The sequence below is a fragment of the Tamandua tetradactyla genome, chromosome 20, assembly GCF_023851605.1.
Source record: "Tamandua tetradactyla isolate mTamTet1 chromosome 20, mTamTet1.pri, whole genome shotgun sequence".
Lineage (NCBI taxonomy): Eukaryota > Metazoa > Chordata > Mammalia > Pilosa > Myrmecophagidae > Tamandua > Tamandua tetradactyla.
Window position 1 is genome coordinate 10,321,029 of NC_135346.1, and position 17,606 is coordinate 10,338,634.

Consider the following 17,606-nt stretch of genomic DNA (forward strand, 5'->3'; position numbering starts at 1 on the left):
CTGCTGGCTGGCTGGAGGTGCGTGTCCGGCCTCTGTCCTGAGCCCTGTGCACAGAGGGGTCTCTGTGAGGACAGGCCCTACGCAGTGTGTGCCCGGAGAAGGCCTGCTGGCAGGTGAGCTTACCACAGGCGCGTGGAGGTGCTCTTGGCCACAGTCCTGCGAGAAGAAGACAGATATTTTTAAATGCACAGAAGCTCTCACACTGACAAAAAAAACATCAGCACAGCACACCTCGTTCCCACGCCAAGCCCAGGGTTCCAGAAGCCGTGCCCAGACATGGCCCCCGTGGTGGACAGTTTCCAACCGGTCTCTCCTCGGGGGCACCGGGCCTGAGGTTCCCAGGGGAGAGGGAAGGGCCCTTAGAGGCCGTAGGCACAGGCACCTACTGCAGACGGGGAGGCTGAGGCCAGGTGCAGGCTGGGCCTTGTGCACGCATGATGGTGGATGGCGCTCTGAGTTTTGGACACTTTGGGCTTGAGGTGCCCATGTATATGTGGGAACACACATGGGGGGGCGTGGTCCTGGGCTTCCAGAGGAGTACTCAGGCGGAGGGGCAGCGAGGGCTGCCAGGGCAGTGTGGCCCCTCAATCCAGGGAGGGGGGCCAGCGCACAGGCATCACTGGGACAGCAAGGAGCAGATAGGGAGGCACGAGGAGAACTGGAGGGCCCAGGGGCCTAGATCTAGTCAGGCAGGGTGGGGGTCGGCTGCCACTGAGCAGGGCCAGCAGGCCACAAGCTGCCCCCACCTGGCCTCCACGGGGAGGCCCTGCTCAGAAAAAACAGTTCTGCCACTGCTGGGTGTCAGGAGCATGTGGGAGAGAACCTCTCCCCGACTCCCCGGTGGACTTCATGCTCACAGTCCTCAGCAGATGGGCTGGTGGCCAGCTGGGGGGGTGAAGCAGCTCCAGAGGCTGTGTGGGCAGCTTAGTGGGGCACTGGCACCACCTACCCACCTGTTGGTGCCTGGTGTCATCGACTGTGCCAGCCACTGAGCCTGGCTCTTAGGGGACGCCCAGGGGTGCCATCCCCACCACCCTCCACCAGTCCTCGACTCCTGCCTTGTCCCAACATTGACCCACCCAAGGGCCCGAAACAGCCACCTCCGAGCATGGGAGGGCAGAGAACTGGCCTGCCTGGGCCCAGCAAACACCCCAGAAGTAGACCTCACCTCCACAGCCTGCATGGACTTAATGACCACCCCACACTCCTGCCCCTTCTCTTTTAGCTCCTCCTCGAACGGTTCCATGAGGATGATGAGTTTGAGCCCCGGGGTCTCCTGCCTCTGCACATGCTCCAGCAGAAGCACAGCCTTCCGAGGTGTGTCAACAATCACGGTACTGATGTCCGCTGCGGGGGACACCAAAGAGACTCAGACTCTGTGGGCACAGGCTGTGACCGTGCCCAGCATGTGCCAGGGCTGCAGGGCCCCAGGCTGTGTGCAGGTAAATACGAACCCAGGCTGGGGGGCCGGGTGCAGTGTAAGGAGGGACCGGGTCCTGGGTGGTGCCGAGGGCAGAAGGCCAGGGAAGTTCCTGGGGTGGATTTTGAGCCCGTCTTTGCCCCAGACTCAGCTGCCCCCACCCCATCCCAGGTCCACAGGTGATCTCTGCCACCTCCCCCATATCTGCCTCAAGCTGCAATAAACCCCAATGGGCTGGCAGCCTGTGGGGGTGGGGGCAGGGGGCAGGGGGCTGGTCCAGGGGCTCCTTCTTGGCAGCCCAGCCCTAGGGGCCTAGATCTAAAATCCAGCCGGAGGCAATCAGGGCTCAGGAAGCCAACTCCTGCGCCAAAGCGGACGCCCCCAGAACTGTGAGAGCAGCCAAGTGCTTCTTATGAGCATCAGACAACTGGCATCCCTGGAGAGGCTGGGGACTGGCCGCCAACGGTGGGGAAGGGGCAGTGGGGGTTCACCTGTGTTGATGATGTAGCGGATGGCCCCAGGGCCCAGGGTGTCATACAGCGGGACCACCACCATGGAATACGTGTAGCAGGCCAGTTCTGCAATGATCCACTGTGCAGACATGTGGGGTGGGGGTGGGGGGCGCAAAGAGGGGGTTAGAGGGCTTCAAGACTGGCCTGTCTTACCAGGGTCCCTGCTCTTGGCCCTGTGCTGTGGCTCTCAGCAGGGGGCAAGAACCCCATGAGGCTAACAGGCTGGGCCTGCCCACCACAGCCTTCTGGACCATGCACGAACCCCAGGGAACTCTAGGGCTCCAGAATTCCCTGCTCAAGCAGGCCGAAGTCCACCTCCAGGCCTGCGTGAGCCTCTTCCCCAAATCTTTCCCCCACTTTGGCTCAAGGCAGGGAGCTGAGGGGCAGCTGTTTGTGGGGCCAGGTGGGGTATGCATGGAGTGTGGCCAGGGCATCCACTCCCGAGACAGGGCAGAGCAGAGGCTGAGAGGGGTGTGGAATGAGCTAGAGTCTCCATTCATTCTCTTGCCCTGGGCCCTACAGATAGTAGAGCAGGGCCATTCCACTCCCCAACCCCTACTCTACTGACACCTCTAAAACCAGCCAAGGCAGATGCTCACCTCTGGTCGATTTTGTGCAAAAACACCAATAAACTGATCTGTAGATGCTTTACAATTGTGCTGGAGAAGTCCGGACCCTAGAAATTCAGCCCTGTCGGCCACCTGCAAATGGACATGGGGAATTGATGGGAGAATGAGAGCTCTTTAGCAGGGGAGGAAAGTACTCAGGTGGAATTCCTGCAGTCCTGAGCATTTCCTGACTCCCCACCCAGGTGTGCTGACAGTCCTGTGAGGCTGCTGCCGGGAGCCTGTCAGGCAGGCCAGGTAAGTAAAATCTGACCTTCTGAGGTCCAGCGTGGCGCCCACAGGTCCTGGATCACTCACCTCCTGGTAGGACAACCACTGGTAAGGTTGCTTGGGCTTCCTGGAGCCAAGGCAGGGCCCATTCCCTGCAAAGAGACAATCAGGCCTGGGTAGAGTGGGGGTACCACCTACATCTGCCCCCCAGGATAGATGCTTCAGACAATGGAGTGGTCCACGGGTCAAGGGGGCTGCTCCCCAGCTGCCTGTGCCCACCCTGCTGAGGCTCAGGTGTGCCTAACATATGCAAACACAGGGCATCCCCAGGGACCACGGAGGCACTAGAATGGGGACCAGTCAATGCCGTGCCTAGTTCCTGTGTGGCATTCCTTACTGCAACCCAAGGGGGCACCTGGGCCGAGGGAGCAGGCCACCTCCCTGTGACCAGCTCCCTCTGCCCCACCTCTGGGAGTGTGCAGGCATCTCAGCACTCAGGCTCAGAACTGAGCCAGCCAGCAGCCTGGCAGCTCACAGTTCACCAGGGGCCACCAATGGAGCTTGTAGGGTTTGGCCCAAGAGACAGCCTAACATCAGGCCACTCTAAGGGCTGGGAGTCGACCCTTCAGCCACATAATGAAGTGGCTTCTCAGGCTGGGCAGAAGGAGGGCCAGGAGTGACTTCTCTTTTCTGAACCCAGGCTCCTCTCAGCTGCCAAGCCCCCGGTACAGGCTTGCTCATCCCCACCCTTATACCTGCTCAGCCCCTGCCACATCCTCCCCCCATCCCCCCATCCCCTCACCTGAGATGCTGAGCCCACGGCGGAACACCTGATACATGGTCTGGGCATCATCGTAGTAGTGGGTGAGTAGTTGAGGGCTACCCCCGATCACAGACCGCCGGGCCCCGCCACTGTCCTACGAGCCAAGCACAGGCCAGAGAAACCAGCTCAGGTGCGCAGCGGCATCAGGAGCAGGCAGCAGGATGCCCAGGTGGTGTGCAGCACAGATGTGCACTCCATTTACAACTGGAGCAGGGATCTGCGCAACCTCACACACGGCCTGCACTGTGCATGCCCAGCTGCACACACACACACAGGCGGACTGAGTCATGTCCCACAAAGACATGTTCAGGTCCTGACCCCTGGTTCTGTCGCATGAACTCATTTGTAAATTGGGCTCCAAAGATTCTACTTGGAAAAGGCCAAATCAGGGTGGGACTTAATCCAATACAACCGAAGTCCTTAGAAGCAGAGGAAATTCAGATGCAGCCAATCACCAGAAGCCCAAACACGTAATCAGAGGAGGAAGGAGACAGGAAGAGACAGACGGCCATGTGATCAAGGCAGAGCTCAGTTACAAATTTCAGAAGGTCACCAACCGAATGCTACAGACTCCAGGAGATACCTTGATTTTGGATGTTCAGCCTTCCAAACTGGAAGACAATAAATTCCTGTTGTTTAGGCCAGCCAGTATGCAGTATGTTGTTATAGCAGCCCCAGCAAACTAAGACATCTGGTTACATGTGCTCATGTGCACATGGCTTATACACACGGTTTGCACATATCCACAGCTCGAACAGGTGGTTTGCACACCTAGGCCCAGGACACCGAGGTCCTACACACACACTCGACATTCACACACTAGCCCAGGATACAGAACTTTCAGGGACTGTTTGTACACACCCCTGCTGCCAGACCCTTAGGTTAAGGATCAATTGGGTACAGTCTTTAGCTGGGAAGGCTGCTTAGCCATCATTCACATAAAAGAATTACTTTGAGGACTGCGCTGAAGGAACTTTCCTGGGAACAGTGGCCAGTAAGGTTGAGGGGGGGGAGGACAGGCTGAATGATGCTAAATCCAGTTGCAGGGCAGGAGTCGGGAGTGGGGGTGGGTTATGGCATGGGTCCGGAGAGGGAAGGCATGCTGGGGGCCATGGAGAGGAGGAAGGCTTCTTCGCCTGCCTCCTCCCCCTGCCCGCCCCCAGCCCCCAATAGATCCCTCAGTACCCCAGTGTGCTGGTTTGAAAGGATGTATGTCCCCTAGAAAAGCCATGTTTTAATCAAAATCCCATTCCCTATTCAATACTGTGTGTTTGAAACTGCAATCAGATCATCTCCCTGGATGACGTGATTTAGTCAAGAGTGGTTGTTAAACTGGATTAAGTGACGACATGTCTCCACCCATTTGGGTGAGTCTTGATAAGTTTCTGGAGTCCTATAAAAGAGGGAACATTTTGGAGAATGAAAGCGATTCAGAACAGAGAAGAAGGACATAGCCACAAGAAGCAGAGAGCCCACAAGCCAGTGACCTCTGGAGATGTGGAAGGAAACACCTCCCGGGGGGCTTCAGGAAATAGAAAGCCAGGAGAGAAAGCTAGCAGATGACCCGTATTCCCCATGTGCCCTTCTAGCCGAGAGAGAAGCCCTGACTGTGTTCGCCATGTGCCTTCTCACTTGAGAGAGAAACCCTGAACTTCGTCGGCCTTCTTGAACCAAGGTATCTTTCCCTGGATGCCTTTGATTGGACATTTCTATAGACTTGTTGTAACTGGGACATTTTCTCGGCTTTAGAACTGTAAACTAGCAACTTATTAAATTCCCCTTTTTAAAGGCCATTCTGTTTGTGGTATATTGCATTCCAGCAACTAGCAAACTAGAACACCCAGCTTCACCACTGTCACACTATTTGGGCTGCACAGGGCTGGCGCAGGGCCTGCCACCACTCGAACATCACGTCTGAGGAAAAATGTCTGCCTGAACCCAAAGCAAACAGCCAAACTAAAACCACAGGCAGCTCTCAACTGTTTTAGACCAGAAAGTTCTATTTGGCTAGTACTCCCTAAGCATCAGCCCCATGTAAGACCCCTGTGGAAGCTCAGGAAGTGCACAATCAGACATGGCCAGCACTCCACAGAGACAGAAAAGACACAGCAAGAAACTATGTCAGGGACAGAGTAGGTGCAAGCAGGCATGGGTGCTAGGGAGCGGCCACTGGGCTGGGGTTTGAAGTCTGCAGGGGGGTTGCCAGGCAGACTGAGGAACAGGGAATGGCAACTCAACCAGAGGCAATAGCAAGATCAAATGCTCAGGACAGGAAACACAAGCACATCTGGGGAACAACAGACAAACTAATGGAGCTCCGCATGGACTGAGGCAAGGGGTCTGGTTCAGGGCACTGGGGAGCCAGAGGAGAATTTTAAACTGGGATGACAGCCACGACTGGAATTACATTTCTCACCATGTGTCTCACACAGAGTAAATGCTGGCAGGCCTTCTGTGGTCTGGGCCCTCGTCCATCACACCTAATTTCCCACCATTCCCGTTTGCTTACTCAGCTCCAGCCATGCTGGCTTCCTGCACCACTGGGGAATGAGGCGAGGGAGGTTTCAGTCTTCTCAGGAACGAAGACCTTAGCTTCGCTCTATGCCATGTCTCTCCCTACTGAAAACCCAAAATAAATCCATGCTGTCCACCCAAGGGTTCCACCAGTTAATAGGACTTTGTCCTTGCTGACCTCTCTAGGTGAGTTATAATTATATGCTCACTAAAAACCAACCGTTCTTAGTCTTTTCTTGGCATTATCTCATCAAATCCTTACCACACACTTAAGAGGCAGGTGTTCTTATTACCACTTTACAGTTGAGAAAACTGAGAATCAGAGAGTTTAGAAACTTCCAAGGACCATACAACTAGTAAGAGGCACAACCAGGCTTCAAACCCAAGGTCACTGGTCACCAAAGGCCATTCTTGTCACCACTCTGATGGCCCTTCTCTAGCCCCTCTCCATCATCCAGCCATCCACACAAATAACCATCTGCCCAAGCCGCCGCATGCCTTATCACACACCTGTACCTTCCCACATCATTCCTGCTGGGAAAGGAGTCAGCTCCTATCCCGTCTTGTGCCCTCTCCACGAGGCAAGCCTGCCGTGTCTATAAGTGTCATGTCTGTGAGCACCAAGAGGCACTGCCAAGAGCAAAAAAGCAAAGTGCAGAGCAGCAGACGGAGCTGGATATCACTGGGGGGAGGGGGCGGAATATCAGCACACTTGTCTGTGCACAGGACACAACTGTTAACTCAAGCTGCCTCAGGGAAGGGGAACCGGGCGCCTGGAGGAAGGTACAAGCATTTCAGTACAGTTCTTTTGTTTCTTTTGACCTGTGTATATATATCATCTATTCAAAATGAATAGAATTAAAGTTCAGAAAAAGGCAAACTGAAAAGAGAAGAAGACTTTACTCCAATGCAGACGGTAGAATGAGAAGCTTCAGGGCTGTGCTCCCCAACAAAAGCTTTGAACAACTTGCAAGATCTGGTAGAAACATCTTTGTCAAAGCTCTAGAAAACCATTAAAGGACTGCAGTAATGGGGCAAAACCCCAAAACAAAAGGCTCTTGAAAGTGGTAGGATCTGGTGGAGTCTTGGCTGTTCCCCCCACCCCCACCATCACCAGCTCAGCCTGGAGCCAGCCCCAGGGGAGCAGAACAGGGTCCTGGCGGGGAGCAGAGGAATCCTACTGTGTGTATTGGGAGCATGTAGGTCTTGCCCAACCTGTCAGGTGGTGGCCTGAGGAATCAGGATTCTTCATTCTGGGAATGTTCCAGAACTTGCATGCACAAAGAAGGTGGCCAACAGAGCTCTCTGCTGAATGCCGTGGGAGAGCAGTCAAGTATCTGCCAGGGGCAAAGGACTGTAGGACATATAACACAGTGTCCAGGACCATGCGGAAACGCGCTCCTAGGGAAGAGGGGACACTGCTATCTGCGTAAACAGGGAATTCTTAGGGTAAAACATGCATGTCAACACAAGAGGCACGCACCGAAAGGAAAGGGAGGCCACTACACTTTGGTCTGGAGCTATTTTATAAATTTATTGTATGAATAAGCTCTGAAGGAGTGCACTCACTCAGGTCAACCAGAGGGGGGAATGGGAAAGTGGTTTCCTTTTTTTTTTTTTTACATCTCAGTTTTTTGTAGCTCCTGGCATTCAAGGAAAGCTCTGCACAATACTAGTTGGATACATGCTCAAGGAAGACATGTCTCAGAGTATAAAATCCAGAAATAACACATTAAAATATAACAATTCCCAGGTTTTGACAAAAGATTACAATACAAGAATGACCAGGCACAGAAGTATAAAGCATTAGAAACCATGAATGATGACGATCAATCCCAGGACTAAGAAAAAGACTTTTTTAAAAAAGTGAACAGAGCCTAAGGAACATGTAGGATACCATCTGTGCTGGTTTGAAAGGATGTATGTCCCCTAGAAAAGCCATGTTTTAATCAAAATCTCATTTTGTAAAGGCAGAATAATCCCTCTTCAATACCGTATGTTTGAAACTGTAATCAGATCATCTCCCTGGAGATGTGATTTAATCAAGAGTGGTGGTTAAGCTGGATTAGGTGATGGCATGTCTCCACCCATTTGGGTGGGTCTTGATAAGTTTCTGGAGTCCTATAAAAGAAGAAACATTTTGGAGAATGAAGGTGATTCAGAGAGATCAGAGCAGAACGACATAGCCACAAGAAGCAGAGTCTGCCAGCCAGCAACCTTTGGAGATGAAGAAGGAAAATGCCTCCCAGGGAGCTTCATGAAACAGGAAGCCTGGAGAAGAAGCTAGCAGATGATGCCGTGTTTGCCATGTGCCCTTGCAGATGAGAGAGGAACCCTGACCATGTTCACCATGTGCCTTTCCAGATGAGAGAGAAACTCACTGTGTTTGCCACGTGCCCTTTCACTTGAGAAAGAAACCGTGAACTTCATTGGCCTTCTTGAACCAAGGTATCTTTCCCTGGATGCCTTCGATTGGACATTTCTATAGACTTATTTTAATTGGGACATTTTCTTGGCCTTAGAACTGTAAACTAGCAACTTATTAAATTACCCTTTTTAAAAACCATTCTGTTTCTGGCATATTGCATTCTGGCAGCTAACAAATTAGAACACCATCAAGTATACCATATATGCATTGCGGAAGTCCCAGAACAAAGAGAAAGAGAGAAAAGGGCAGTGAGAATAGTCAAAGAAATAACGATGAAACTTTCCAAATTTAATAAAAGACATAAATATAAACATACAAGATGCTCAATAACTCTAACCTTTATTGAAGAAACCCAAATAGAGCCACACCACACCAGGTTATAATCAAACTGTCAAATGTCAAAGATAAAGAGTGAATTCCAAAAGCTGCAAGAGAGAAGCAATGTATCAAATACAAGAGAGCCTCAATAAGATTAATTAATTAGCCATCATCTAACATGGTGGTAAGAAGGCAGTGGGAGGACATATGTAAAGTGCTGAAAGCAAAATAAATGCCAATCAAGAATTCTATATCCAGCAAAACTGTCTTTCAAAAATGAGGGTGGGGCAGGCCACAGTGGCTCAGCAGGCAGAGTCCTCGCCTGCCATGCCAGAGACCCAGGTTCGTGTCTCAGTGCCTGCCCATGCAAAAAAAAAAAAAAAAGAGTGTGGGGTTAAGATAGTCACAGACAAACATGAGCTGAGGGATTTTATCACCACTAGATTGGCCCTACAAAAAATACTAAAGGGAGTTGAGAGGAATGGACACAAGACAATTGTCTAAAGCCACTTGAAAAGATAATGACCTCCAGTAAAAGATAAGGATGTGGGTGAATATAAATACCAGTACTATTGTATCTTTAAAATTATTTTTCCTGTCAGTTTATTTAAAATACATTGAACTTTTAAAAAGCAAAATGTATTCCATTGTCTCGTAAATTCATATTGTATTTCTGCTTTGTAACTCCACTTTTTACTTTCTCCAGGATCTAAAAAGCAAATGCATAAAACGTAATGATAAATAAGTGGTTTGGGACTCAATGTATATGTATGTAATTTATGACAAGAACTACATGAATGTGGGGGGGGTGGACAGAAGGGTTTAGGAACATACTTTATTTATGCTATTGAAGATAAGTTGGCATCAAAGCAAACAAGATTGTTATAGATTTAGGATGTTGAATCGAAGCCCCACAGTAACTAAAATGAAAATACCAGAGAAAATGCAAACTCACAGAAACAGAAAGTAGAGTACAGGTTCCCAAAGGAAGGGGTCAGGGGCATGAGGAGTTAATGCAAAATGAGTACAGGGTTTCTGTTTGGGGTGAAAGGAAAGTTCTAGTAATGACTGGTGGTAAGAGTACTACAATATTGTGAATGTGATCAATCCCATGGAATATATGCTTGGAAGGGTTGAGATGGGAAGATTTACGTTGTACACATGTTTCCACAATTAAAAGAAAAAGAAAGAGAAGTTAAAGAGATAATGACAATTAAAGGCAATACATGATACTGGAAAGGAACTAACAAGGGAGGAGAAAAGGCTCAAAAGGACATTATAGGGACATAGGAAAAAACTGGAATATAGAATGTAAGCTTTATGTCAAATTAAGTTTCTTGAACTTGATAGGTGGGCCCAAGGTAATTACATAGCAAATATCTTTATTAGTGGGAAATGCAAATGGAAGTATTATGTGTTCAAGGAGTATGGTGGTTGCATCCTGCTCTTAAATGTTTGAGAGAGAGAGGAGAGAAAGGATAGAAACATAAGACAAGCCTTCCGGTTAACCAAGACGGTGGTATAAGATGTTCTAGGGTGTCATTCCCCCACAGAATCTTAGAACAATTAGCAATAAAAACTGGCAGAGCCATTTTCCTCAAAACTCTGGTAATCAGTTAAATAGTTGCAGTAAGTGGGAGAGAGCTGAATCAAGAAAATACAGTTTTAACAATGGTAGGAGCCGCTCATGACCTTCTTACTGCCCTCTGCATCCCTCTTCGGGCCGCTGTGGTCTGTGACCATGTTCGGGAGGGAGCAGAGTAGCCCTTCTGTGCACATCTGGGTCCTGAATGTGGATGCCACTGGACAGGTGTCTGAGAGACTGAAATAGGAAACAAGTTTCAGCTTACCCTCCCAGAACTTGCCCTTCAGGCATACGCACCTTGGAGACAGTGAATGCAGTGTAAGAAACAATTAAGTCAAAGTGGCCTGGGGCAAGGATTACCTGCTTTAAGCCATACAGTACAGCACCTTGAAGGGGAGAAAGTCTATTTCTTGGGGAATAAAGGGGCCAGTCATTCTTGCAAGAATTTCTAAGGAGACCAGCAAGCACAAATCCTTGACAAGACTTAGGTTCAAAAAAGGAGAGGACACTGGACTTCATATTCACCTTGGGCTGATCTTCTTGATAGGAGAGCTGAACTCTGAAGGAGAGTACCATTTAACAAAGAACTAATTGGCAAAGACCATGAAAGATGTTTTTAACATTGGTTTGTTTTTGTTAGTTCCTGGCACTCAAGGAAATCTCTCTCATATCATTCGTTGTCATATCATTGGTTAGATACTAACTTAAAGAACAGACAGACCAGGGGCTAAATCCGAGAGTTATCACACTACAATATTAAAATGCACAGTGTGCAACAAATATTACGAGACAAACAAAGAAACAGGGAATGATGGCCCATTCAAAAGAACAAGACAAAAATCCAGAAACCGTCAGTGAAGATCAGACTTTGGACATAAAGAACAAAGACTTAAATTTCAAAATGATCTTCAATATGCTCAAGGTGATAAAAGAAAACACAGGGAAAGAACTATCAGGAACACAACGAAGGAACAATTGAGACTCTCAATACAGAGATAGAAATTTTAAATAGGAATGAAACAGAAATCCTGGAATTGAAGACCATCATAATGAAAATGAAAAATTCTCTAGAAGGTTTCGAACGCAGACTGGAACTAGCAGAAGAAAGAATCTGTGATCTTAAAGACAAGAAAACTGAAATGATTCAGATGGAGGGGCAGAAAGAAAAAAGAATTAAAAAAGCAAACAGAGCCTGAAACATCTGCAGGGCACCGTGGTGGTCAGGTTCGTGTGACAACGTCACCAGGTGATGGTGCTCGGCTGTCTGGTCAAGCAAGCACTGGCCTTTCTGTTGACCGTTCATGGATTAAATCATGAGCACATTGGTGCAGCCACAGCTGATTACATCTGCAGTGTAAGAGGAGTGCCTTCTGCAATGAGTGACAATCTAATCACCCAAAGGCTTTTAAGGAGAATTCAGAAGAGAAAATTTCTCTTTATGCTTCAGCCAGCTAGCCTCTTCTGGGGAATTCGTTGAGGACTTTCATTGGAACAGCCAGCTTGTGGCCTGCCCTACAGATTTTGTACTCTAGCATTTCCACAGTTGCATGAGCCACCTTTATAAATCTGATATTTACAGATCTCTCCTGTTGGTTCTGTTTCTCTAGAGGACCTTGACTAATACAAACACCATCAAGCATACCAATATACGCATTACGGGAGTCCCTAGAGAAGAAAAGGAGAAAGGAACAGAGGCAATATACAAAGAAATAAAAGAAGAAAGCTTCCCAAATTTAATGAAAGACATGAAGGAGCATATTCAAGAATCCCAATGAACCCTAAACAGGATAAACTCAAAGAAAACCATACCCAGACAAACAGCAGTCAAACCGTCAAATGCCAAGGACAAGGAGAAAGCTCTGCAAGCTACAAAATCAAAGCAATAGGTCATATACAGGGAGTTCAAATAAGACCAAAGAAGTTCTGATTCTGCATCAGAAAACCATGGAGGTAATAAGGCATCAAGATGAAGTATTTCAAGTACTGAAAGTAAACAACTGCCAAGCAAGAATTTTATAGCTGGTGAGACTGTCTTTCAAGAAGGAGAGATTAAGGCATTCTCAGATAAAGAAAAATTGAAGGAGTTTACCATCACTACACCTGCCCTACAAGCAGTACTAAAGGGAGTCCTTCAGACTGAAAGGAAAGGACACTAGACAGTGGAACAAAGTGGCATAAAGAAATAAAGACCTCCAGTGAAGGTAATTATAAATGCCAGCACAATTGTATTTTTGGTATTTAATGCCACTTTTTACTTCTTACATGTTCTAAAATGAAAGGCATAAAAGGAAATGGTAAATCTGTGGTTTTAGACATAAATATATAAAGACTTAACTCATAAGATGTACAACAGACAGGTGAGGGGGATGGAGTAGTATAGGAATAGTATATGTGTATGCTACTGATGTTAAGTTGGTATCAAATTAAATGTGATTTGTTACATATTTACGATATTCATTTTAAGCCCCATGGTAATAATAATAATAAAAAAAAACATGAAAAGTATATACAGAAAGAAATGAGAAGGTACTCAAAATGGTACAATACAAAAAATTTAATAGCTGGGCTGCAACATGGAGGCTACTAGTGGAACAGAGGGGGCTGGTGAGATGCTGCTCTGGGGCTGGCCTCACGCTGAGGTAGCATGGACAATGAGAGCACTGCAGCAGGCCAAAGTCTACCACAAGTTGACTGCACCAGTTGACCCACAGTTTCTTAGACTCACTGTGCTGGTTTGAAAGGATTATGTTACCTTAGGAAAGCCTTGTTTTTAAGCTGATTTGAAAGGTTATGTACCCTAAAAAGCCTTATTTTGATACTGATCCAATCTTGTGGGAGCAGCCGTTTCTTTTAATCCTGATTCAGTAGTGTAGGTTAGAAACTTTTGATTAGATAATCCATGAAGATGCAACACACCCAGTTGGGGGTGTGACCTTGGATTAGAGGGAGATGTGACTCATTCCAGGTGGGTTTTCATTAGTTTACTGGAATCCTTTAAAAGAGAAAACATTTTGGAGAGAACCACGTGACAGAGCCTCAAGAACCATCAGAGCCCACACAGCCAGAGACCTTTAGAGCTGAAGAAGGAAAACGCTCCTGGAGGAGCGTCATGAAACAAGAAGCCTGGAGAAAAAGCTAGCAGACGTCGCCATGTTCACCACGTGCCTTTCCAGTTGAGAGAGAGACCCTGAACTTCAGCAGCCTTTCTTGAGTGAAGGTAACCTCTTGTTGGTGCCTTAATTTGGACATTTTTATAGACTTGCTTTAATTGGGACATTTTTATGGTCTTAGAACTGTAAATTAGCAACTTACTAAATCCCCCCATTTAAAAGCTGTTCCATTTCTGGTATATCACATTCTGGCAGCTATCAAGTTAGAATACTCCCCAAAGTAGATGACCAAATCTACTATGAATTCTAGAAAAATTCTGAGAAACCCAAGATAGATGTTTTGAACCCAGATGAACTCAAGTCAGAATCTGCTAAAGAGAAGTGGAGGCCATTCTGCTTGAAGTTTGATAGGATTTCAGAGACTTTTCAACTATGGTAGTTTGCTGCAGCTAGATTGCTTTTAGGGCTACACTAAAAAAAACACCATATTTGCCCCCAGAATATATATTTATTTTGCCATTGAAATCGCTCAAAACTGGGAAGGTTACAACAAAGCAGTTCATACTGGTGTTCAGGGAAAAGAAGGAGAGAAAAGAGCTGACAGAGAAGAGGAAAAAGAAAGCAAATAAAGGATGAAGAAAAGAAAGAAACCAACAAAGAAACCATCAAAGGTGGTAAAACGGCTACATCAGGTAGGCAGGGGACAGCACTGTAGAAGCTGTGACTCACCTGAGCCACACTGCTACGTGCACAGACCCTTTTGGTTAAATGTATGTCTTTGTACAATTGAAGAATGAGCAGAAGGATGTACAAATATAAGAATCACTGGTGTCCCAGAAGGAGAAGAGAGGAGGAGTAAAAGGCTAGAAAGAGTAGTTGAGGATATAATGGGGGAAAACTTCCCAACCCTCATAAAGGACATAAATATCCAAGTCAAAGAAGCCCAAAGAACTCCAAACACAATAAATCCAAATATGCCTTATCAAGGCGCATACTAATCAGTCTGTCAAATGTTGAAGAGAAGCAGAAAATCCTGAAAGCGGCAAGAGAAAAACAATCTACTACATACAAGGAAATCAAATAAGACTGACTTCAGACTACTCAACTAGCACTCTGGAGGCGAGAAGGCAGTGGTATGATATATTCAAGATCCTGAAAGAGAGAGACTTCCAGCCAAGAATTCTGTACCCAGCCAAATTATCCATCAAAATTGAGGGAGAGATTAAAGTTTTGACAGACAAAGAAGTCCCGAAAGAATTTGTCAATAAGAGACCAGCCCTACAAAAAATATTAAAAGGAGTTCTGCCGGGAAAAAAAAAAAAAAAAGACAGGGGAGGGAATTCTGGAGGAGGGCACAGAATTGAAGAGTACCATTAAGGGTAATTTAAAGAATACAAAAAGAAAGAGGGAAAAGAATATATAGATCTGACAAATAAAATTAAAAAGATAAGATGGTGGAATCAAGAAACACCTTTTCAGTAATAATTTTGAATGTTAATGGACTAAACTTACCAATTAAAACATAAAGATTGGCAGAATGGATTAAGAAACATATTCTAGCTACATGCTGCTTATGAGAGACTCATCTTAGACACAAGGATACAAATAGATTGAAAGAAAGTGAAAGGATGTAAAAAGACTTTCCATACAAGTTATAACCAAAAGAAAGCAGTAGTAGCTATACCAATATTGGACAAAATAGACTTTAAATGTAAAGACATCACAAGAGACAAAGAAGGACACTATATACTAATTTAAGTATATCAATTCACCAAGAAGATAAAATAATCATAAATCTTTATGGTCCCAATCAAGGAGCTCCGAATTATATAAGACAGACACTGGTAAAACTGAAGGGAGCAATAGATATTTCAACAATAATATCATGAAACTTCAATACACCACTCTCCTCTATAGATAGAACAACCAGACAGAAGATCAACAAGGAAATAGAGAAGTTAAATAACTTGATAAATGAATTAGACCTAACAGACATATATAGATCATTGCACTGCAAAGCACAAGGTTATACATTCTTCTCTAGTGCTCATGGAACAGTCTCCAGGATAGATCATATGCTGCGACACAAAACATGTCTCTATACATTTAAAAATATTGAAATTATTCAATGCACTTTCTCTGATCACAATGGGATGAACCACCAAAAAATGAGAACATCCACAAATATATGGAGATTAAATAACATACTCTTAAAGAACCAGTGAGTCAAAGAAGAAATTGCTAGAGAAATCAGCAGCTATCTGGAGATGAATGAAAATAAGAATACAACTTATCTAGACTTATGTGATGTGGCAAAGGCCGTGCTGAGAGGGAATGTCATTGCCCTAAATGCCTATATTAAAAAACAAGAAAGAGCAAAAATTGAGGACTTAACAGCAAACCTGGAGGAACTTGAGAAAGAACAGCAAACTAACCCCAAAGTAAATAGGAGAAGAGAAATAACAAAGATTGAAGCAGAGATAAATGAATGGTAGAACCAAAGAATAATAGAAAGATCAATAAAACCAAAAGTTGGTTCTTTGAAAAAATCAATAAAATGGATGGGCCACTAGCAAGACTGACAAAGAAAAAAAGAAAGGGAATGCAAAGAAACAAAATCAGAAATGAGAAGGGGTGCGTTACCACAGACCCTGAAGAAATAAAAGAAATCTTAAGAGGATACTCTGAACAATTATACATCAACAAATTAGACAACTTAGATGAAATGGACAAATTCCTGGAGACACACAAACGAGCTACACTGACTCAGGAAGAAATAGAGGATCTCAACAAACCAATCCCAAGTAACGAGAGTTAATCAGTCATCAAAACTCTTGCTACAAAAAAAAGCCCAGGGCCAGATGACCTCACAGAGGAATTTTATCAAACATTCCAGAAAGAACTAACACCAATTCTGCTCAAACTTTTCCAAAAAATTGAGAAGAAAGAAACTCTACCTAACTCATTTTATGAAACTAATATCATTTTAATATCAAAACCGGGTAAAAATGCTATAAGCAAGAAAAACTACAGGCCAATCTCCCTAATGAACATAGATGCAAAAATTCTCAATAAAATATTAGCAAACTGAATCCAACAGCACATTAAAAGAATTATACAATATCACCAAGTGGGGTTTATACCAGGAATGCAGGATGGTTTAACAAAAGAAAATCAATTAACGTAATGTAGCACATTAACAGGTCAAAAGAGAGAAATCACATGATCATCTCGATTGATCCTGAAAAAGCATCTGACAAAATTCAGCATCCTTTTCTGATAAAAACATTCCAAAAGATAGAAATCAAAGGTAACTACCTCAACATGATAAAGGGAATATATGAAAAACTGATAGCCAATATCATACTCAATGGAGAGAGACCAAAAGCCTTCCTCCTAAGGTCAGGTACAAGACAAGGATGCCCACTGTCACCACTATTATTCAACATTGTGCTAGAGGTTCTACATAGAGCATTCAGGCAGGACAAAGAACTAAAAGACATCCAAATTGGAAAGGAAGAAATAAAACTCTCATTATTTGCAGGTGATATGATACTATACTTGGAAGATCCTGAGAAACCTACAGGAAAGTTACTTGAGCTAATAAATTCAGCAAGGTGGCAGGATATAAAATTAATGTGCAAAAATCAGTAACATTTCTACACACAAGCAATGACCTAGGTGAGGAGTCGGTAGAGGAAAAAATTCCATTCAAAACAGCAACTAAAATAATCAAATAATTAGGAATGAACTTAAGTAGGGACATAAAGGACTTGTACACAGAAAATTACACAGCACTGCTAAAAGAAATCTAAGGAGATCTAGATAGGTGGAAAGACATTCCCTGCTCATGGATAGGAAGGCTAAATATAGTTAAGACATCAATTCTCCCCAAATTGATCTACAGATTCAACACAGTACCAATCAAAATCCGAACAACCTACTTTGAAGATTTGGAAAAGCTAACTATCAAATTCATTTGGAAGGGAAAGAGACCCTGAATAGCTAAAAACATCCTAAAAAAGAAGAACGAAGTGGGAGGTTTAACACTCTCTGACTT

At 45.5% G+C, this 17,606-nt stretch overlaps 1 protein-coding gene across 7 annotated transcripts in view; it reads right to left on the reverse strand.

Moving 5' to 3' along the window:
* Window positions 1-17,606, reverse strand: part of ACSL6 (acyl-CoA synthetase long chain family member 6) — a 76,225-nt gene that overhangs the window by 31,230 nt on the left and 27,389 nt on the right. For 6 of the 7 annotated variants that reach the window (XM_077138350.1, XM_077138352.1, XM_077138351.1 and 3 more), the window contains 6 exons: window positions 3,571-3,685; window positions 2,856-2,920; window positions 2,532-2,633; window positions 1,912-2,011; window positions 1,169-1,347; window positions 124-156 (listed from right to left, as the gene is read on the reverse strand). In XM_077138350.1, coding sequence (XP_076994465.1) covers window positions 124-156; window positions 1,169-1,347; window positions 1,912-2,011; window positions 2,532-2,633; window positions 2,856-2,920; window positions 3,571-3,685 — 594 coding nt within the window. Of the gene's footprint in view, window positions 1-123; window positions 157-1,168; window positions 1,348-1,911; window positions 2,012-2,531; window positions 2,634-2,855; window positions 2,921-3,570; window positions 3,686-10,961; window positions 11,028-17,606 lie in introns of those variants that run through there. The other variant, XM_077138353.1, reaches the window with a different exon arrangement.